Source organism: Mesoplodon densirostris, chromosome 20 (assembly GCF_025265405.1).
Source record: "Mesoplodon densirostris isolate mMesDen1 chromosome 20, mMesDen1 primary haplotype, whole genome shotgun sequence".
NCBI classification, from domain to species: Eukaryota; Metazoa; Chordata; class Mammalia; order Artiodactyla; family Ziphiidae; genus Mesoplodon; species Mesoplodon densirostris.
In genome coordinates, this window is record NC_082680.1 from 30408131 (window position 1) to 30431576 (window position 23446).

Genomic DNA, 23446 nt, shown 5'->3' on the forward strand with positions numbered 1-23446 from the left:
TCCCAGTATATGTTATATTAGTACCACTTTAGGTCTAATTAATTTTTTAAATATCTAAAATTCAATATTTTCAGTCTTCTTCTAAACAACAGAAGGGTATTAGATCACCTACACAACTCCCCCTCCATTTGTCAGTTATTATTATTATTATTATCATTTTATATTAAATGAATACTTACTAGGGTTTAACAACATATTTACCAATTGCTTTGGTCACCATTCATTCTTTTTTTTAAATGGTATTTAACCCTGGATTTTATTTTATTTATTTATTTTAGATTTTTGGCTGCACTGCATGGCTTGTGGGATCTTAGATCCCCATCCAGGGACTGAACCTGGGCCACAGCAGTGAAAACACTGAGTCCCAACCACTGGACTGCCAGGGAACTCCCACTATTGATTCTTGAGTCCGTTTTTTTTTTTCATTTTGATTCCAATTTCCTTTTTCCTGAAGTGCACCCCTTTTAGTTTTAGTTTCTGTGATTATAAGCATTTGATGTTAAATGTCTGAACATGTCTTTTTCACACTCATCTTTGAAAGGCAACTTAGATGGTTACAGACTTGTGGTTGGGAGTCACTTTCCACAGCTCTTTTAAAGTATTGTGTTGCTGTAATGTGACACTGACTGGCATTGATGAGACCTCAGCTGACAGTCTGATTCACTTATTTATTCCCTTTCAATTAATGTGTTTACTCTAAGTGACTTCTAAGATTTCCTCTTTGTCCTGAATGTTTTGTTATTTTATTATGATATGTTCTGATAGAATTTGTTTTTATTTACGCTGCTCTGGATTCCATATAGTATTTAGATACCAGCATTCAGGTAATTAATTCTGGGAAAACAATCAGTCATTATTTCTTTAATTATCGCCTCTTTTCCATTCTTTATCTTTTCTGCTTCTGAAATGACTATATTTGGGAGAGTCTTCTCACTTTATCCTCCATAGTTGTTAACCGGGCTGTTCATATGCTGTGCTTTTTCATGTCTCTCTCTGGCACTGATTCCCTCATATTAGTTTCCAAATCACCCATTCTCTTAACAGCTATCCTTTTCTTGCCTGACTTCCGCCTGAATCTCTGTGGAGATCCTAAATGTTTCTATTAAAGGTTTTTTATATTATCCATCGATCTCAATATGTGAATTTTTTGTTCTGCTGTGCTGTGCCTGTGGGCACTTAACACACAGTTGTTTGTAATTTAGACTTGTAAGCTCATCCTCAGGGGCAATGATTGTTCTCATGGGAACTCTGCACACCCCGAGTTGTAGAGGCATACGTTAGGAAGAGGGAAATGTTTCAGCTTTCCCTGTCTTGGGGCATGAATGTTTTAATATTTTCTATGCTTGCTAGTTCAAATTTGTGGGTAATGAAATTGAGGAATTGTGGTCCTGCCTCTATAGATGGTGGAGGTCTGGGGTCCTGCATCTCTAGGTGTTCCTTTTCCATCCACATGGCTGAGAAAATTTGCCTATTGCATTCCCAGTGGCCATACCTTTTGTTAACTCCATTCAAGACTACCAGGCTTGGGCTTCACTCTAGCTTTCTAACATCTAAATATCTGTACCCTAAACTCCTACCAAGCTAGGGTTATTAAAATCATATCCCTTAGGGTACAAGTAATTCAGAGTCCCTTGTAGTCATTCAGCTTTTGCTTCTGTTTTCTCTCTGAATTTCTAGTGTCTTCATTTTTTACTGACAGACAAAGAGCCTTTTCTGGCTGTCAATCTCAGTTTGGTATTAAATTTTTGCGCTATTATCTTCAGCTTTTCTGCAGAGTAGAAATGGGAAACTTTCCTTGTGGAATAGAAAGGGGAACTTATTCTGTCAGTTAAGTCTGCTAGTTTGCCCAGAAGTAAATGTGAATGTTAATTTGCAAAATTTAGCAATTTACTTGTTAACAAATAAAAAGCTAACTTGTAACTGGAAGGCCAAATTTAGGCATTCAGAATCAAACTTATATACTGTGCTTAGAGGTGATAAAGAAAAAAATGCATCTCTGCTGTCTTGATACGTTTCCCCACTGGAGGATTTAAATTTTGCACTATGTGTTGCACTTGGTGTTGGGTAAATAAGATTGCTACTTATTTTCCTGCCCCAGGTGTTAAAAGAGTTAGTTTTGGTATGAAATGGCTTGATCTTCATTCTTAAAGTAGGCTTTAGGTTTCTTAGTATTAACTTTTGGACATTTTTATTTTTATTTAGATCGAGTTCAGAAAGTAGTGACCAAACAAATACCAGCACATAAGCGACATAAGACATGTTTCTTGTAAGTAAGTATATGTTGAAAATAAGAATGAACAAAAGATTGTTTAATATTTTTTGAGCAGCCACAATTGATAAAGTCCAACACTAAAAACAACGTATTAAAATTTTCCATTCTGGGAATGAGTATTAATTTTCTTCAGTTTATTAAATTTTTATTGATTGCATACTCTTTTGAGACACAGGGAAAAACTAGTTGTCTAATGAGAGACAAGATATTTATAATTATTTTGTGAAACTAACTCATAGAGCATTTTTGCATGTTTTATGATGAAATACAAAGGGAAATATTACTTTTTTGTTTAGATTACATTTATACCCACAAACTCAATATGAACAATTGAGTGAATTATTACCCCAATCAGGAGGAGTTTACCTAAGAGACAGTTATCATAAACACACTAAAATTCTATGTTTTCCACATTGCCCACCTCAGTCCAACAGCCCTCAATTGTGTTAATAAGGGTTCTCTGAGTTTTCAGTTTCCCATGTGGCCTTGTGATCCTTCTGAAGTCATCTAATACATACTGATTTGCTAATCTTCTTTTCTCCCTTGTAGAGTTTTGGTTTTCTTGTCCTGCCTGGCGTTTTTCCTTAAAGTGTCTTCTTTTAGTTACTTTCAATCCACTGATATTCCAGAATATCCTTCATACCCACAGGTTAAGTTTTCAGGCTACACCCCACCACATTATATAGCTTCTGTCGTTCCTGATGAAGTCACCCCCACCATTTGGGAAGCTATTGGCATTTCTCTATCCTTTATTCTGTTGTTTTTGTATGTTTACTAACATTATTACCTTTTTATAGATATTATTTTCTCCAAAGTATGAAGAAAAAAGCTGATTTTCTTTATTGCCTCCACTCTGTCACCATTACCAAGGGATTTGTGATATAGTGCTCAAACACTCTAATACTTCCAAACTTCTGCTTACCTAAATAAAGCATTACTTTGCTGATACACCCTGAAATTGCTTGAGGATAATGACCGTGTGTATTTTGCGAACTAATTTGTAGTTAGCACCTAGCAGAGTAAATGCTCAATAAATACTTGCTTAGTGAATGAACATCACATACATCTTGAACTTCATATACACACATAAATGACGTTATAACTACTCCAGTTGTCCCCTCACATTATCTCTCATTATAGAGTATGTCATTTGCACAGTCATCCTCTTCTAGAAGTGGTATTCAAGATTGAGGGATAGTCATCATCCATAGGACAATATATATTACATTTGAAGAGTGTAATCTGGAGTGTTAACCCATAAGTCTAGCTTGTGTTTAGCATATACCAAAAAAAAGCATTCTTGGATTATTATTTCTTTTAAATTTAATAAGCTAGGCAGACGTAGTTGCTCTGCTTTACTGTTATAGCACCCATTATATTTTCCTTTTTTCCCTGTTTTAAACATTTTGAAAGCCAGTGGGAGATGTTGGTAGAACCAACTCCTTGGGTAAACACTACCACGACAAAAAATTTTTTTAAAGCCAGAAATACGATGGGTTATGTATCCAGTAGACTCACAAATCTATATATACAAATCCCTTTATTGGTTTGGGGAGAACTAACTATATTAAATAGGGGAGTTTCGTGGTCAGAATAGTAGGAAAAATCTAGTATAAATTTTGAAGATATAAAATAGCAGAGGTAGGGAAAGGATAGGAGGAGTAAAATTATGCCACTCTTATCACTGAATTCTCTCCCTAATCTTACTACCTATATTATCTTCTTTGTCAATTAAACTCAATTAATTTGTCTTCAATGTATTCTTTTTCATTCTTTTGGTTGGGGGATCAGAAATAAGAAATCTATGGATATAAAAATGGAAAAGAGACTGAAGAACTTGATTTTGACTTCTGGTAATGAGTATAAAAATAGAAATGTGGCAGATATTTCTTTTTTACCACAATTTTGAAGGGAAAGAAGAAGAAACTGCCATAAAAATATATCTTTGTCAGACTGTATTGTATCGTGATAAAAGCATTATTTCCTTATTTATTTAGCTCCAAGTCACAGAAAAGCAGTGAAACACTTAACAGTAGGCAAGTACATTAGGAAATATCTCTTAAAATAACTTGCTTTAAATTAAAATGAAATTTATAATCCACAACTAATTCCTAAATATTTATTGGTTAGATGAATTCATAAAGTACTGCACCAAAAATAATGTTTTAATCTTTACTAATCTTGTTATTAATGAGTATTTAAATCATTTTTTAAAGACTTTAGTCTTTTTTCCTCAGTTTAGTAAAATTCTCTTAAGTTTGTTGGGAACTTGCTCTTGTGGACAGAATGGAATTAGCGTTGACTCTAATAAGATATATGATATGTAAATTAGTCTTTTAAATGAATTCATAATCAAGCCACTTTATCCAGTAGGCACTGTAGGCAAAATGCTTAAGGCCTATGAGTTTCCAAGTGCCCAAACCAAAACACTGTTTACCATATGAAAAAATTTTAAAATGACTGGCTCCAAGATATGGAAAAAGTAAAATTGATATGTATTTAAGTTTCTAAAAACATGCAAAGATTTGACTTGTTACATTCAAGAACATTTCATTGCATGTGGAAAACATATTAGATTTTCTCATTTGCAAGTACTTCTGATTAAATACAATGGTTTCCCAGAAATCACAATTGCTAGTAAATAAGTTACTCACAGCTAAATAATTTCACAAGCAAAATTGTAAAAATTCTTCCTAGAATTCTTTTCTTTCCATATGAATTTTTCACTTGGCAGTATGCCAACTGTATGTTTTGCAGTGGAAGGTAATTTATTTATTATACCTAAGTACCTAAGCACATGTGTCTTTGTTCTCTTCCACAGTAACTAATAATTCCTTCAGAAGGCAATGGATATTACTGGCGATCTCATTGAGAAATGAAAATGCAGCCTTTTCTCCCCTGGTCACAGCTGAAGGAAGCAATAAACCAAGATGGACCAATTTGCAGGAGCGTCTGTTTTTATTTCTTCCTCCACCCCTGAGGCGCAGTTTTGTCATTTCAGGGCCCTTGACTGCAGATAGTCAGTCTCAACTCCCACTGACTCCCTGAGCTCTTCTCCACAGCTCTTTCTACCACCCACTCGGATTTACTGCCTGGGGCCCCAGATGCTGGGGTTCTACATCAACTGCTCTCACTCAGGAAAGGATCTGGGCGTGGACTGTGTTCCTTCTCCGGGTCCTTCTCACTGGACTTGGCTGGCTGCATGCAGATCTCAGTGAATACAGCCATTTGACCACCTCACCCTCTCCACAACCACAGAACCAGGGCTTCTCAGGGAAGCTGTGCTCCTTCTGCGGACTGTGCTTTACCTTCCAGGCCTCTCCCTCTGCTTACCACCTTTCTCTTGCCCCTCAGCTGGGTGACCTGCAGGGTGAATCCCAGAAGGCAGAAGGACCCAGAGAGCTTGGGCTTCGGTCTCAGGGGCAAAGATTAATCCCTTATCAGAGTTTGGTATGAAGATCGATAAATCGAGTTGGGAAAAATATCTCTCATTTTCCATTTTCTCAAAGAGTGTATAAAATTGCTCAGTTTTTCAATTAAATATTTGGCCAAATTCATCAATGAAGCTAGAGTTTTCTTTGTGGGAAGATTCTAAATTATGGATTCAATTTCTTTAACAGATAATGGACTATTTAGATTTTCCATTCTTGTGATATTTTTTTCACAAGTTGTATTGTTAAAGGAGTTTATTTTATTTAATGGTCAATCTTTTGACATAAAGTTGTTCATAATATCCTTTTCAATGTCTGTAGGATCCAAAGTTATGTCCCCTCTTCGTTCCTGACCATGGTGATACTCTATTGCATCTCTGTTTTCTGTTTCATTGATTTATGCCTTTTTTAATTTGCTCGTTTCCTAGCTTCTTGAGGTGAAAGTTTAGATCCTTGATTTTAAACCTTTTCTATTTCATTTAAAGATATATATTTGCTCTATGAATCTCTTTAGCGTCTTTTCACAAATTTTGATGTGTTGTATTTTCATTATTCTTCAGGTCAAAATATTTTCTAATTTTTAGTTTGATCTCAGAATTATGGGTTACTTAGAAGTGTGTTGTTTCATTTCCAAATATTTGGATATTTTCAGTTTAATCTTATTGATTTTTAGTTAATTCAGTCATGATCAGAGAAAATACCTGCATAATTTCAATACTTTGAAATTATTGTTTTACTTATGATCCACCCTATGGTCTATTTTGGTGAATGTTCCATGTGCACTAAAAATGTGCATTTTGTAGTTGTCAAATATATAAATGTCAAGTTAGGCTTATTAACACTGTTTTTAAAATCTTAATTTTTTCCCCTTATTCTATCATTTCCTGAGGGAGGTGTGTTAAAGTTGCCAATTATTTTTGTTGATATGTCATTTGTTTTAGGTATATTATTTGTGTTTCATGTGTTTTGAAGTTATATTTTAATGCATATATCTTTAGGACTGTTATGTTTTCCTGACCCTTTATCATTATACAATTCTCTTTTTTCATCTCTAGTAATACTCTTAGGCCTGAATTCTACCTTTTCTGATATTAATATAGCATGCCAGCTTTTTTGTAGTCAGTCATTGCATGGGATATCTTTCTTCGTCCTTTTTCTTCCAATATATCTTTTTTATATTTAAGATGTATCTGACATAAACAACATACAGTTAGATCTTGTACTTTAAAAAAAATCCAGTCAGACAGTGTTCTTATTTTTTTAACATCTTTATTGGAGTATAATTGCTTTACAATGGTGTGTTAGTTTCTGCTGTATGACAAAGTGAATCAGCTATACATATACATATATCCCCATATCTCCTCCCTCTTGCATCTCCCTCCCACCCTCCCTATCCCACCCCTCTGGGTGGACACAAAGCACTGAGCTGATCTCCCTGTGCTATGTGGCTGCTTCCCACTAGCTATCTGTTTGACATTTGGTAGTCTATATATGTCCATGCCATTCTCTCACTTCGTCCCAACATACCCTACCCCCTCCCCATGTCCTCAAGTCCATTCTCTACATCTGCGTCTTATTCCTGTCCTGCCCCTAGGTTCTTCAGAACCTTTTTTTTTTTTCAGATTCCATATATATGTGTTAGCGTATGGTATTTGTTTTTCTCTTTCTGACTGACTTCACTGTCTTGTACTACAGGTTGTTCTCTTTGAAAAATATACTACTGAAAGCTTGAATGAGCAGAAATAACTTCTGTGATACCTGCATGTTTTTGTTTGATTGTTTTGGGTATTTGGGCTTCTTGAGATTCCGAATGAATTTTAGGGTGGGTTTTTAAATTTCTGCAAAAAATGCCATTGGGAGAATGCCTGCATTTAGCTAGTAGAAAGCTTTGGGGTAGTATTGATCTTAACAGTAATAAATCTTCCAATTCACAAAAATGGGATATTTCCACTTATTTATGTCTTCTTTATTTTGTTGCATGTCGCTCTGTGGATCCCAATGAAAGGATATTTCACAATCAATAATATAAGCGGCTAGTGCATGGCTATAATACAACACATTTCAGCCAGAGTGACAACTACTTGCAGTAGGTCAGCTCCAGGAAGATTTGAAGAGAAGAGTTGTGGCTTTTCCAGCCACTACATTTGAAAATCTCCTTCTCCAGTTTATTGGCTTGTGGAATAGTTTCCTGAACCCAGCTGAGCTGTCTAGACCCTTGGTCCAGCCTTGCCAACCTCAGACATGGATATACCATGTGAAAGCTAGAGAGTAGGTGCAAAAATGTGTTTTCTGAACAGGTACTATGGAATCAAGGATAATGTAGCTCCTGCAGAGTTGCCTGTAAATGGCAGAAATAGAAACACAGATGTAAAGAATAAACGTATGGACACCAAGAGGGGGAAGGGGGGGCGGTGGGATGAATTGGGAGATTGGGATTGACATATATACACTACTATGGATAAAATAGATAATTAATGAGAACCTGCTGTGTAGCACAGGGAACTCCACTTCGTGTACACTAGAAACTAACGCAACATTGGAAAACAACTATACCCCCCCAAAATAAGAATTAGCTCAAGTGAAAATATACTTTTTCCTTAATGATTAGGTGAGTGAGTGACCCACTGCAATCTCTCTGCAAGTGACAGGCAGTACCAATAGGAACATTAGGTACCTTGGGCAAGAGCTACTTTGTAGCTAACTCCACACTCATGAGTTTCTTAAAGATATTCTTACACTGCTTTAGCCTGGATTCATACAAAGGCAATATCCTTTTTTTGTGTCCATTTTAAGCACACACTTATTTGTTTTCAGGGTGTTTGATGTGTCAGAGAAGCTATAGGCTTTTCATGCACACCAACAGCATTGTCCAGTGTTAATGTACACTAGAAATCTCGTGGGTATCCACAGAGGAAATTAGTTTTTCAATAGTGACGGAACTGTCAGAAACTCAAGTGTACAGAAATTTGACCAATTCAATGGTAAAGTCACAGTTCTCCACCATTAGAATGCCAGATAAGTCAGCTACATTATTAAGCACACACAAGTAATAGGGGTCTGTGAGAAGCAGGTCTGATTTTAGCTGTAGAGTCCAGGTAAATTCCAAGAGTACTGTCTTCAGTGATGCCCACTTAATTCTTTGGCCCTCCTCTAAAAGTGTGTGCAAGAGGCTGGCTTAGTGCGACTGCCATCCTTAGCTGTTTGGAAGTCAACACTTTAATGACCAACTGATTTCATGCATCTCGTATGGCTGTTAATGTCAGTCTGACTCTTCTCCCTTGATAGGCGCTCTGTTCTTTTCCTCTGGAAGATTTCAGAATCTTTCCTGTCATTTAAAATTTCAGATTTGTTTTTCCTTCAAAGCCCAGTTTTTAACACTTGGGTCCTTTCTAAAGTCATTCTCTTATTTTTCAAGTTAAGAGAAACTTTCCCCATTATCCCTTTAAATATTTCCTACTAATTATTTTAATTTTTCTCTTTCTGGAAAATGCTATTAACAAGTCTACTTCTATTCTCCTTATCTCTTAATTTTATCTTGGTATTTTCTATGTTTAAAAATCCTTTTTTGTTCCTTCCTGGGAGAGTTTGTCAATCACATATTCCAAACTGCTAATCCACAAAGCAATAAGTATACATTCTACTATTTATTCCAGCACTTGTGACTTTATTTCTTGCTACTTGATTCTTTTTAAAGATTATTTGTTACTGTTCTATTCTGCTCATAACTTCTCTTGGTTTTTCGGGACAGCCAAGCAATTTCAAAGTGAATTTATAGACATGATTTCAACATTTGTTAAAGCAAACTTATAGTCAGGATCGAGTATGGCTGTATTTTAATGTATTTAATGTGATGTGGGCTAGGATCTGCGAAGGGAAGAACGCCTACAGACGTCAAGAAATCAAACTGTTCTTGCTCCTAATAGAGGCAGAACGTACAAAGGGCTAGGTAAACACGTAAAAACTAGGGGCTGCAGGATTATACAGAGTGTGGCAATAATAACTTAGGGTACTAAGGAAGATCTTTTGGAAGAGTCTATATTCGGACAAGGATCGTATACGGGGTCTTCTGCATTCCATGGCTTTCGAGCAATGGCATATCCAACCATGAAATGTAGAGAAGCCACCGTGTTTGCACCAGTCTTTGCAAATAAACGCATTTTGCCGCCTCCTGCGGTAAGTAATGTACTAGGAAGAACCTTGTTTGCTGTCGGTAACTTGAGCATTTTCATCCTTGCTCCTTCTCTTCACTGGGATTAAAAATTACTCCAAAAACCGCCGGCCTAAGAAAAAGACGCAAACAAAACTAGGCACCCGCTTCATCTGAGAACTGGAACTCGCGCGGCTTTTCCTTCCTTAACCAGGGACCGAAAGTTTTCCCCCCGCCCTACCGGCCCACCCGCGGCACGCTGGGCGCGCGCCCGCCGCCGCCGAGCGCTCCGCCGGATTTTTCCTTCCGGCGCTTTCCCCGCGCGGCCTCCCGTGCGCCCCCTGCTGGCGCGCGTCTCGCTCCCGCGCTCCGCCCTCACTCAGCGCAACGGGCGTCGCTGTTGGGCCAGCGCGGCTCCAGGTCGGCGGAGCCATGTTCCTCATGCTGGTCCTGCTCACCGGCCTCGGCGGGCTGCATGGGGGCCGCGGTAAGTCCAGAGACCGTTCCCCTCGCTTTGTTCGGTCGGGGGGCTGCCCTCGTTGGTCCAGGATCCAGGCCCAGTGCTCCCTCCCGCCCCTCGCCCCTCGCCCCTCGCCCTCACCCCCCAGAGCCTCCCGACCGTTGGCCTCGAGGTCTGCAGCTAAGGAGGCAGAGAGGCAGCCCCCCGGGCGGAAAATCTTTTCATTTCCGTGGGGTGGTTTCCTTGTCTGTAAAACGGACAGAAATGAAAGGTGTGGCCCTTTTCTACCTACGGCAGTCTGCTCTTCTGGAAATAATTGCATCGCCATGAAGAAGCTGTTTATCAATGAGTTCCCGATTTGGTGACTGCCGTCCTCCACCTTCTCCGTGGAAAATTGCAGACCACCCTTGTATTCAGTATTCTGGATCGTTTTTTCCTGCAAGGATTCTAGTTTCTTGATGCACCCGTGTTTTCTTATTTCCATACCTCTTTTGCAAAACTGTAATTTGTTACTGTTACCTAGTCAAACCGCCCGACTGTGTGTGTGTGTGTGTGTGTGTGTGTGTGGAGAATAAAAAGTTAAGATTTGACAAGGCTTAAGAAATTTATTGGTAAGAATGACCGAAGGACAGCAGAAAGGAAAAGTAGATGCATAGATTATAAGAAAAGCTTGGTAATGTAGAGAAACAAATGAATTGGGTTTAGAAATGAATAATGCAAGATTACAAGTATCACAGTAACTCTGCTTATTTTTTGTTTTAGATCCTCATAAAACCTTTGTGCAGACCACAGTTCCTGAAAAGATTTCAATATCCGAGGCAGTAAAACATCCAGAAGCTAATGTAATTGGGAAAAAAATATTTTTATTTCTTAAATTGTGTTAAGTTGCTTTTAATATCAAGACCCTAGTAGCTGCAGGAGGGCTCCAGCTCTTGGGGGCACAGCTGACCACTCAGACTAGGTTTGATGTGTATTCGTGTGTGTGACCCTGTATGTGTGTGTTTCTGTTGGGGACGAAGGATCCTAAGGAGGATCCACCAGGGCCAGCACTAGGGAGAGGCAAGCAAAGTGCTTGACTCAGGTGCAGAATTTAAGGGAGTGGCAAAAAACTGGGATTAGGATGAGGCTGAATGAGGTTAGACCAGGTCAGATCCTGTCTTTCTTGAAGATATTGATATTTTTTCCCATCACGGAAGTTTTGCATTAATTTTGATTGTTTAAAGTATTGCATTGAAATAGTATTTCAAGTATTTATCTTGATTACTGAGTTTTCTGGGCCCCGCCCCTCATCCGAGGCCTGCTCCTAGGCCTGCGGATTTGCCCGCAGCTACTTACCTCAACTTTCAGTTAATCAGGGAAGAGCTGAAAGTGATCAGTGAGTGAAAGTGAGAAAGATCAGCTGATTTTTCAAGTTAAGAGACAGTCTGAGTCAGCTTTTCAGCCATAGCATGGAGGGGGACAGTTTTCTCGGTGTTGTGTTTAGAGGCCTCTAGATACCAATTAAATAAGCTTCCCACTCACTTTGCCTAGTTGTTACACTTTTTTTTTTCCCAATTGCATGTGGAGATAAACTAGTTTGGGAATGTCAAAAGTTCTTCATTTTGGCCAGTGTAATTTTAAATCATCTTGGGTAAAATGGACCCATTTAGACAGATATTTACAGGATAAGGGTCCACAGGTGTTAAACATAGGGCCAGCTGGTGTTACTTCTTTGATTGTGGCAGTGGATTTTAACCTGGCACTTGAAAATTTGCTTGCAATTTTGGAATCAAAAGGTATTTCTGGTAGTTGTGCATTCAGCTAGACGTTTGGGCAGAAAGACTGCTGATACACAGAGTGGAAAACCATTACAGTGCCTGCTACAATTCTTACATCTTCTTCCTCTGAATTTTTCTTAATCCCCCAAATTTGTTATGCGACCTTCTTTGGTACTGTAGGAGGAAACCATTTATTTTTTTTGCCTAGCTATTAGTATGTGCTGGTTTATATTTGACTTTCCACCATTTTTGATGTTTAGTGAACAACTGCAAGCTGCACAAAGAGCTTCAAAAGGACTTTTTCCTCAGTTGAGGAGTTTCTACTGTTAGCAAATTCATTACAAAATTTGCACTTGCCTTTTGACATTTTGGGGTTTAAATATACACATATAAAAATATAGGTAGTAGTTCCAAAACATTTCAAAAAGAATTGAAAATATTGAATTTGAAAATCTTGCAGCTGTGTCAGTGAAACTCAGGCGTTCCAACTCATAACTAATCATAAATGAGCTGAACTGTTGAAAAGATTGTGAACCTGTGAACAAACTATAAACTGAACTTGATATGTTATTTTAAAAAATGGGGAACTTCCAATTTGCCTGTAAGGGCCAGTTGTAAACACAGTCTTTCTGAAGAAAGCCAGAGTTAATGTTTAAGGTTTGGGGAAGCCTGGTGTCAGGGAGCCATGGGCTTTCAGAAGTGAGAGTGTTTAGGTGCTGGCAGGCTTTCAGCTGTGTTAGTGCAGTTAGTACAGGAAGACTACTTGTTGGCGTCTCACTTTCAGAGTCCTCATCAGTGCAGTGTCAGAGGAGGGAGGCACTTACTCCTATCTAGAAGCTGTGGCTGTCACTGATTGGCTGACTTCCAGAAACTTTGGGCCGTCATTGATTTGCTAACTTGCAGAAGCTAGTTACTTGAGTGTGGCTCTTCTAGCCACATGCCATTGGTAGTTTGATAGGGATTGCACTGAATCTGTAGATTGCCTTGGGTCGTATGGTCATTTTAACAATATTAATTCCTCGAATCCATGAACACAGTATATCTTTCCATCTGTTTGTGTCATCTTCAGTTTCTCTCATCAGTGTCTTATGGTTTTCTGAGTACAGGTCTTTTACCTCCTTGGTTAGATTTATTCCTAAATATTTTATTCTTTTTGATGCAATTGTAAATTGGATTGTTTTCTTAATTTTTATTTCTGATAGTTTATTGTCAGTGTATAGAATGCAACAGATTTCTGTATATCAGTTTTGTATCCTGCAACTTTACTGAATTCACTTATTCTAATAGTTTTTTGGTGGCCTCTTGACGATATTCTCTATATAGTATCATGTTGTATGGAACAGTGACTGTTGTAGTTCTACCATTTCAATTTGATTTTCTTTTATTTATTTTTTGTCTGATTACTCTGGCTAGGCTTTCCAGTACTATGTTGAATAAAAGTGATGAGAGTGAGGATCCTTGTTTTTTTCCTGGTCTTAGAGGAAAAGCTTTCAGTTTTTCACCATTGAGTATGTTAGCTTTGGGCTTGTCAGATATGGACTTTATTATGTTGAGGTATCATAAGTGATGTTGAGTTTTGTCAAAAGCTTTTTCTGCATCTATTGAGATGATCATATGATCTTTACTCTTGAATTTGTTAATGTGGTGTATCACAATATTTGATTTGTAGATTTTGAGATATCCTTGTATCTTTGACATAAATCCAATTTGATCATGGTGTATGGTCCTTCGAATATATTGTTTAATTTGGTTTGCTAATATTTTGTTGAGGATTTTTGCCTCTATGTTCATCAGTGATGTTGTCCTATAATTTTTTTTGTGTGTGTGTGATGTCTTTGTCTGGTTTTGGTATCAGGCTGATGTTGGCTTCATAGAATAAGTTAGGGAGTGTTCCTTCCTCTTTAATTTTTGGGAATAGTTTGAGAAGGACAAGTGTTAACTCTTCTTTTAATGTTTGGTAGGATTCATCTGTGAAGCTATCTGGTCCTGGACTTTTGTTTGTTGGGAGTTTATTTAAATTACTGATTCAGTTCATTACAATTCTGTTTATATTTTGTATTTCTTCTTGATTTAGTCTTGGTAGATTGTACATTTATAAGAATTTATCCATTTCTTCTGGATTGTCCATTTTATTGGTGCATAATTGTTCACAGTACTCTCATGACTTTTTGTAGCTCTGGTGTGTTTGTTATAACTTCTTTTTTATTTCTGATTTTATATGGGCCCTCATTTTTCTTGATGAGTGTGGCTAAAGTTTTATTGATTTTATTTATCTTTTCAAAGCACCAGCTCTTAGTTTCATTGATATTTTTTAAGTCTCTATGTCATCTATTTCTACTCTGATCTTTTTGTTATCTTTCCTTCTACTAACTTTGGATTTTGTTTGTTCTTCTTTTTGTAGATCCTTTAGGTGTAAGATTAGGTTGTTTATTTGAGATTTTGTTTCCTGAGATAGGCTTGTATCCCTAGAAACTTCCCTCTTAGAACTGCTTTTGCTGCATTCCATAGAATTTGGATCACTTTGTTTCCATTTTCATTTGTCTCCAGGTATTTTTTGATTTCCTATTTGATTTCCTCAGTGACACATCAGTTGTTTAGTAGCATATTGTTCAGACTCTACATGTCTGTGTTTTTTGCAATTTTTTTCTAGTTGTGATTTCTAGTCTCGTACCTCTGTGGTTGGGAAAAGAAATGCTTGATGTGATTTCAATTTTCTCAAATTCACTGAGACTTGTTTTTGCCATAATACGTGATCTATTCTGGAGAATGTTTCAAGTGCATTTGAAAAGAGTGTGTATTCTTTTGCTTTTGGATGTAATGTTCTGTAAGTATCTCTGAAGTGCATTTTGTAATGTGTCATTTAAGGCCAATGTTTCCTTATTAGTTTTGTGTCTGTATTATTTGTCCACTGATATAAGTGGAGTGTTAAAAACCTTACTGTTATTGTGGTACTCTCAATTCTTCCTTTTGTGTTTGTTAGTATTTGCTTTATGCATTTAGGTGCTCCTGTGCTGAGTGCATATATATTTACAATTGTTGTATCTTCTTGTTGGCTTGATCCTTTTATCATCTGTGCCACTGGACTGTTTTTCCTATTTTGACCCATATTCCACTGCCTTAATTACCGCAGCTTTATTAGAAGTCTTAATATAAGTTAATATAAGTATTCCTACTTTTCTTTCAAAACTTTAAAGGTGTCATTCCATTGCCTTCTGGTGTCCATTGTTTCAGTCGTAGAGTTACACATTATTTATTTATTTTTAAAATTTTATTTAATTAATTTATTTTTTATATAGCAGGTTCTTATTAGTTATCTATTTTATACATATTGGTGTATATATGTCAATCCCAGTCTCTCAGTTCATCCCACCACCACCCGCCCCCCGCCACATTCCCCCCTTGGTGTCCATACGTTTGTTCTCTACATCTGTCTCTATTTCTGCATTGCAAACCGGTTCACCTGTACCATTTTTCTAGATTCCACAGATATGCATTAATATACAAAATTTGTTTTTCTCTTTCTGACTTACTTCACTCTGTATGACAGTCTCTAGATCCATCCACACATAATTTATTAAGAATTATTTTGAAAGTAATGGGTCATTTTTCTCTTACTGATTTTTGAATATGTTCTCTTTTTTTTTTTCTGCTTTATAACAAATTTAATCAGTTATACATATACATATGTTCCCATATCCCCTCCCTTTTGCATTTCCCTCCCATCCTCCCTATCCCACCACTCCAGGTGGTCACAAAGCACCGAGCTGATCTCCCTGTGCTATGCGGCTGCTTCCCACTATCTATCTACCTTACGTTTGGTAGTGTATATATGTCCATGCCGCTCTTTTGCTTTGTAACAGCTTACCCTTCCCCCTCCCCGAGTATGTTCTCTTTGTCTTCTGTTTTAAATGTTTGAGCATGACATGCCTAGGTTTACTTTCTTTATGTTCATCCTGATTTGGAATAATAGAATATTTTGAGACTGTGGGTTGATATCTTTCATAAGCTTTGAAAATATCAGCCATGAATTTTTAAAATGTCATTTCTTTCCTAGTCTTATCTTTATCATATTTTTTTGGACTATAATTACATTAGTGTTAGACATTTTTAATTGGTCACATTTCTCTTGTTTTCTTTTTCATATTTTTCTCTCTGTGTTTCAATCTGGATATTTTCTACTGACCTATATTCCTGTCACCAATCTTATCCCCTGCTATGTCTAATATTCTCTTATACCGTTTTATTGAATTTTTAATAACAGATATTGATTTTTTCTTCTGTAAAATCAGAAATTTCTTTCTGATTTTAATTCCTTTATTAAAGATTCTATACTTTACTGAAATTCTCCATCTTCTCATTTTAATCATAGTCATTTTATAGATATTACTGTGGCTTTGTTATTATTCTCTATTTTTTATTTGTTTTTTAAAAAATTTGATCCTGTTCTTTAGCATTTGTTGTAATTTTTTAATGGAAAAAATGGTGTATTCATTTACTAGAGCTCCCATAACAAAGAAACATGAACAATGTGGCTTAAACAACAGAAACTTACTGTCTCATAGTTTTGGAGGCTAGAAGTCCAAGATCAAGGTGTTTGCAGGGTTGGTTCTTTTAGGGACTATGAGGGGTGGATCTGCTCCAGGCCTCTATTGTTAGCTTATAGATAGATGTCTTTGTATGAATCTTCACGTGAGATTCTCCTGTTGTGTATGTCTGTGTCCAAATTTACTTTTTTTTTTACAAGGATACCGCTCACATTGGGTTAGGGCCCACACTAATGACCTCTCCTTAACTTTATTACCTCTGTAAAGGCCCTGTCTCTGAATAAGGTCACATTGTGAGGTACTGAGGTTAGGAATTCACATGTAAATTTGGATGGAGGGGGACACAATTCCAAACAGTTGGATGCTGTGTATGAAAAGTTGTAGAAGCTCTGGATGATGTCTTTTTTAAGTTTTTCTCTCCTGTCAGTTTTGTACATTTCTTGTTAATTGCATCCTAGTTTTGTTGTTGTTTTGCTTTGTAAAACATGTGGATTTTAAATTTTTTTGGTGCTATCATATTCCCCTTTATTTTTTCATCATATTTATTTAATAAGAAGGCATTTTTAGAGGGTGCAATTTTCAGGTCCCCTCAAGATTCCACTTAGACTTCTTTGTAGAGTGCCATTCAAATGATTCTTCTCAGAACATTTATCTGCTGCAATGAATCTTGCTCTGTTCTAATAGAAAGTTAAAGAACTGAAAACTTTTAAATGGCTATTTCTCTTGCTAAAATAAGTTTTTTAAACTAACCAAATAAATAATTTAATGAATCTTATATTTTCTGTTATCTTCTAGAGGGTTCTCTAGACATGTCTCTGCCCTTCCTCTATCCTCTCCTACTTTCTATTCCAGAGTAATTTCATTGCTTGCATTCGATAAACAAAGTACAATGGTACTTATTGTGTTATCTTGCTAGAGATATAGTAGATTTCTTGTAGTTCTATCTTTTAGGAATGTCTCTTCCAATGAGCAGGAAAAATTACTTCCCAGGAGGGCTGGGAGTAAGCAAGCAAAGGTTTCTCTCAAGTGAGGTGGGCATCTTGGCATTTGCCTTGGGCATGGTGAATTGGTGGTGTGTGTCTAAGCCAAAAGATAATTATCAGCAAGCTTGTCCCTCAGATATGTGAGTAATGGTGAATAGGAGGCAATTCAATTCAGAATCCTGAAGATTCCAGTATCCACATGGGAAGGGAAGCACATATGATAGTTATATATTATTACTAATTTTGTCAATTTTAAGAGCATAACTTGAAGAAAACATTTTTTGCATATGTTATTTACAAGTGTTATTGAAATTTTTTTGGATGCTCATGTGCAGGTTGCTTATATCATTACAATAGAAGGAAAACCATATTTTATCCATCTCAAAAAGCAGTAAGTAATTATTTTGTCTTTTCAAATTTTAATTTTTTGGTTTCTTGATTTTTAAAAATAATTACAAATAGGATTATTTCAATTCAAATGTATATTTGATACATATATACATTTGATACCTATTGTATATCAGTTATTGGGTAAAGTCGTAGGCATACAAAAGGCAATAAAACATGGGCACAGGTAAATAATTTATAATATAGAAAGATATATATTCAAACACATCAGTAGAGAAATGGAGAATTGTTTTATAATGCGTTATTAAGATAAATGTGTAGATAGTATTCTTTGGAAATCAGAGAAGGCTTTTTGGAAAGAGATGACTTGAGCGAAGATAGTTAGCTCTGTGAAGAAGTGGGGTAGTGTTGGGGGACATTCTGTTTCGAGGAAATCGTGCAGGTGTGAGACAGACTGGATTTTTGTGGTGTGCAAAAAGTAGTGTGAATGACTGAAGGACATATTTATTGAAGATAGAAGTAAAACATTTTGGAAAATTAGGGAGGAGCTGGACTGTAGAAGATCTAGAATGCCATGATAAGGGTATTAGAAACCAAAATGTTTTTAAGCATGTACTTATATAGGTCCGTCGAGTCTTTATAGGTTGTTTCTGAGGGGGTAAAAGTGGAGGTAAGGTGGCTAATTGTATGATTATATAATAGTTTAGGTGAGTGATGATAGTGGCTTGAACAATGATCATAGCACTGGAAAGAAAAATTCAGTAAACCTTGAGGATAGATTTGGTAGAATGATTGGGAAACAGTGAGGAATCTTGGATAATTTAGTTGTTGCTTAAGAAAATTGGTAGGTTATAGTGTAATAAAATGAGGGATATTAATGAAGGAGATATTTATGTGAGGAAGGGATGAGTTTGGTTTGCATTGCTTATAAGGTATTCAAGTGGAGTTTTTTTCCCTTAGGTATATGAATGTAGGAATTTTAATCTCTAAGGAGAGATTGGCAATAGGGATATAGATTTAGCAGTAATCAATAGTTTGGTGTAATTGTTTTTAAATGAGAGCTTACAGAGTGCTTACAAATATACTGGTGGCTAAAGACGGAATCTTGGGAAAGACCAATATTTCTCTTTTCGGTTCTGCCAAAAGAGATCAAGCTAGAAGGGTCAGGCAGGTAGGACGAGAAGCAGAAGAGTGATGTGTGATGTACATTAAGTGATTAGAGTGAGTGGTCACAGTTTTCAAAATGATGCTAGAAGTCCAGTGCAGTGATCATTTTAAAACTGTCTTTCGGATTTGACATTCTGGTGGTTAGGAATCTTTTCCAGAGCAGTTCAGGGTGAGTAAGAATTGACAAAGCAAAGAAACTGTGTGTAGACCAGTCTTTTGGTAAAATCTGTTGAGAATTGAAAATATGTAGGGAATAGCTAGAGGAGGACATAGGGCCAAGGGAGAGTTATTTAGGATGATAATGATTTGACAGTAAACTTTTCAATAGTGTTAAGATAAAAACCAGTAGAGAGGAAGAGTTTGAAATTACAGTACCAATAAAGTATGTATCTTCAATACATGGCACAGAGTAGGATGCATAGCACAAGTGTTTGCTTTGAACAAAAGAAGTAGTCATTCTCTGGGAATAAATATAAGGAGTGAAGATGGGTACAGGTGATCTGATGAGGTGACATGGAAGTTATTGAGATGATTGACAGGAGTCGTATCAAGTTTCTGAATACTTACTGAGGAGAATGAAAGAAAATTCAGACCAAGATTATTGGGAAGAATTGGTACTTAGTTAAGCTTAGTGAATATGAATTTGTAGTGATGCTCAAAAATCTTTCAAAATTCTGTCTTAACCCTACATTTTAATTGTGAGATTCAAGTTTAAAATCTGGAATTAATGAGCAATAATGACAGAGAACTGAAAGTTCTTTGTTGGAAATTGAGACCTATGTTATTTCGCTATTTGATATTTCTAGCAATTTAGGTCGTTCATTATCATGCATTTTAGTATTATGTGTCACTATAATTAAAATGCCTCCCTCTGCCCCTAATTTATTGTAAATGACAAGCATTGGGGCAATAGGATATGCTAAGATAATTGGCATTACTTTAAATTTCTCCCTCATAAGGAAAATTTGTATTATGAAGAATAATTTTTCTATGTCTTCTGTTCACAATTTGACCATGTTTTGGTGATTTCTGCCTAGGTCATCTTTATCTTCAGCTTCTGTTGTTTATTCTTATGACAGAGATGACACCCAACATTCTCAGCCTTTGTCAGCTCAGGTAGGACTTAGGTATTTTGTTACAGATTTCTTATTCTGGATTTTTTTAAAAAATACAAACATTATGAAAGTTTAGAATATTATTTTACACATTCACTGAAATTGAATAATGTGGACTAGTTCTTATTTCTACCTGGCACAACTTCATTGGGTAATGACCACTCATATTAAAGTACTAAGGTAGTGAAAGTAAAGAGTATAAGTGAGATATCTGGGATGTCCATTTCAAAAAGAACTTATCCATTTGTTTTTCTCTGTGTATTTTTTTTCAGATGGATTGCAATTATCATGGATATGTTGCAGGTTTTCCAAATTCTCTTGTATCACTCAACATTTGTTCAGGACTCAGGTTGTAGCCTGTTTAAAGACATTCCATTTGCCTGTACTAGATCTTGCTAGTCTATAAGTTGATCCTTTATGTATCTTTTCTAGTTCTACGGTCACCTTTGTTATTTCAATTCCCAAAGGTGTGAACCAGAATTACTGATGAAATAAAGTGTGTCACCCTGGCAGCATCCATTCCAGATGGGAGGCTACTTGTTGATTCTAAACAGGATATGCTGCTTGAGGCTTTGAGCAATCTTGAGTGTAGGAGGTGCTGATTGGGTCTCTCCATACTAATCTAGTTTTCCAAATTCTTTGTTTTTACTCGTGTCTTAATTTCCTAGAGTGGTTGACAGTGTGGAATGCCTGAGTCTGACAGGTACTTTGGCTCCGCTCATAGTCTTTCTTAGGCGAATAGCACCTTTAACTCAGCCACACAAATAAATGATTTAAGATGCGAAGTGTCAGAGGAGAGGTAGAGATTTCAAAGAGAAGAAAGGGACCTAAGACTAAGGAAAAGAGTGCCCATGGCTCCTAAAGTTTGGCTTAGAAAATCAACACCCTAGGTAGAGGTCTTAACCCATTTAAGCACATGGATGCATGTCACTAACCTGCTTTCTTTAAGATAATCAAAATATTTTATTAGAATATTTGTAATAAAAAGCCATACATATCCTGTGTTATTACTGGTCCAGTTCTGGAGCAATACCTCAAAGAATAAAGAGATAAATAGAAAAATTAAGTGACTTTAAATGTAAAAAATTTTTGGCCAACATCAACATTTCTCATAGTTTCAGTAGAATCATATCAGATTTGTTTTGATTATTTTAACATTCAGGGGAATATTGCAGTTTAAAAACATCTCATATGGAATTGAACCAATGGAAGCTGTATCAGGATTCGTGCATATGATTCATGAAGAAAAAAATGATATAACTAATATTCCTCTGTTATGGGAAAATGACACTTATATCTATGATAGCTCACAGTATCAAGTCAGAAAAAGTTCAGAAGTAAGTGTGGACTGTTTAATTTTAAATTTTTCAGTAAATTTTATGAAATGAAAAATACTTTCAGAGCAAAATTTGGTGATATGCAAACTTTAAATTTGTTTTACTTTTTCATGATGGCTCTGCATGACTTTTCAAATGGATGGAGAATGAAATTAAGTTCTTTGTTATGCTTGTTATTAGATGAAAGTTTAGCAAAAACTTAGGTAATTAATCTTGGAAACAGATATGTGAATATAAGATTAAATAAAGCAAAAAACTAATTTTCTTATGTGGGCATTTGGATAATTAATGTAAATTATTCCTTTTCCTCAATTATTCTCATAATTTAGGTGAAAATAATATGTGATCTAGATTTCTAAATGAGTCTTTGTTAATGCGAGAATTCAGAAATGAATAATATCTGTGGCTTACATAAGGTACATGTAAAGCAAACTGATGAATTCTTCCTCCACAAAGCTGCCATAAATAACTTTCCTGGCTCTAGTGAACTGCCCATGATTGTAAACTTTAGTAATATTTTTATAAACTACATTGTCAAAAGTAGTTTCTAATAATTGGTTGCAGAAAATCTGCACACATGGAAGATTACTATGAAAAATTATCACAAGGCTAAGGGAAGGAAACTTTTATGTTATAAACTTAATATTTCTAATTTCAGCTTCTGCAAAAATTGAAATATACCTGGGTTCTTGTATAGCTTGGAGTCTCATTGAAAATTCTTATTAATCACAGGCATGCTTTGGACTGGAATTTTCCGAATAGTACATAAATTTCGTAGTTGAAAATCACCTTAATATTTAATCAGTATCAACTCGTCTCTCAGTTTATCTCTGAACATAATTTCAATAGAAGGCAAATTTTTGGAAATTTCTCAAGACTCATGTTGTATGTTTTTCAGAGACCTGGCTATTTCAAGTTATTCCCCCGATACCTTGATATGTATATTGTTGTGGACAAAAATCTGGTAGGTTTTTTTTTTTGCATTGTTATTTTTAAATGATTTAACAGTCGTCTTTAACCTGATTTCAAGGATATAATAAAAATTTTAAAACCATTTTTTGATAAAAGTTTATTTTGCTTTTGCAATGAATGAATTCTTAAAAATTATGAATACACCAAGTTTTTGTTAATTCATTTATTTTGTATTCTGGGCTCTCTAATTGCTTCTGTAAAGTGAACCATCTTTTCATTTTCTGAAGCTTGCCAGCTATTTTTCTTTTTTTCAAAAGGACTGCATCCTCAATGGAAGCATAGATTAGAACTCCTCCAAACCCTACCCCCGCATACAATAATATCTAATTGCCTCAGCCTAATTGGAAGGGTAGTCTACAAAACAAATATGCCACTCCTTCTAAGCAAAGGGAGAAAACAAGTTATCTGTTTTGTTCTAGCTAAGTTCTAGGGGAACAAGTTATGTTTTGTTCTCCTAAATTCAAGGTAAATGAAATGACAGAAAATGAACAAAATTCTCATTGAGCACGCATGACTGTACTTCAGGTCTTGTATAGGTTTGGGTTTTGAATTTATACAGCATAGGCAATTAGTAGATTCTAAGCTATGAGGCTACATTTGTCCCAGGTTGGTAGATCTGAGGGCAGCTGATGGAAGCAAGTAGTATTTCTCTCTGGAGGAATGCAACTTCAAGCTGGATTCCTACAGATTAATATCAGCCATATATGAGCTCAAAATCCATAAGAGACTTAGCCACCATGTGCAAGGGTTAGCAAAACAGAAACTCAGATTAGACCCACAAAATTTTGAGATATTAAAATCTTAAATATGTTATAAAATAAAGATATTTTTTCCCATAAGGAAGTCATTGGTTCTGAAGAGGTGAATATGAGGCAGGGAAGCTGAGCTAACTCTTGGCAGAGGTGACAGAAAT

The 23446-nt window shown here is 36.1% G+C and overlaps 2 protein-coding genes across 13 annotated transcripts in view; both read left to right on the plus strand.

Annotated features, from left to right (window-relative positions):
• Nucleotides 1-5775, plus strand: part of ADAM32 (ADAM metallopeptidase domain 32) — a 196240-nt gene extending 190465 nt beyond the window's left edge. For 2 of the 3 annotated variants that reach the window (XR_009530788.1, XR_009530790.1), the window contains 2 exons: nt 2203-2266; nt 5094-5775. The gene's annotated coding sequence lies outside the window, so the exon portion shown is untranslated. Of the gene's footprint in view, nt 1-2202; nt 2271-5093 lie in introns of all 3 variants that reach the window. The other variant, XR_009530789.1, reaches the window with a different exon arrangement.
• Nucleotides 5776-10255: 4480 nt separating this feature from the next.
• Nucleotides 10256-23446, plus strand: part of LOC132481245 (disintegrin and metalloproteinase domain-containing protein 5-like) — a 127701-nt gene continuing 114510 nt past the window's right edge. For 8 of the 10 annotated variants that reach the window (XM_060085964.1, XM_060085969.1, XM_060085968.1 and 5 more), the window contains exons 1-7: nt 10256-10337; nt 11073-11152; nt 17930-17985; nt 20147-20225; nt 20497-20573; nt 21387-21561; nt 22460-22525. In XM_060085964.1, coding sequence (XP_059941947.1) covers nt 10283-10337; nt 11073-11152; nt 17930-17985; nt 20147-20225; nt 20497-20573; nt 21387-21561; nt 22460-22525 — 588 coding nt within the window. In that variant the 5' untranslated portion in view covers nt 10256-10282. The remainder of the gene's footprint in view (nt 10338-11072; nt 11153-17929; nt 17986-20146; nt 20226-20496; nt 20574-21386; nt 21562-22459; nt 22526-23446) is intronic. The other 2 variants (XM_060085967.1, XM_060085972.1) reach the window with 2 other exon arrangements.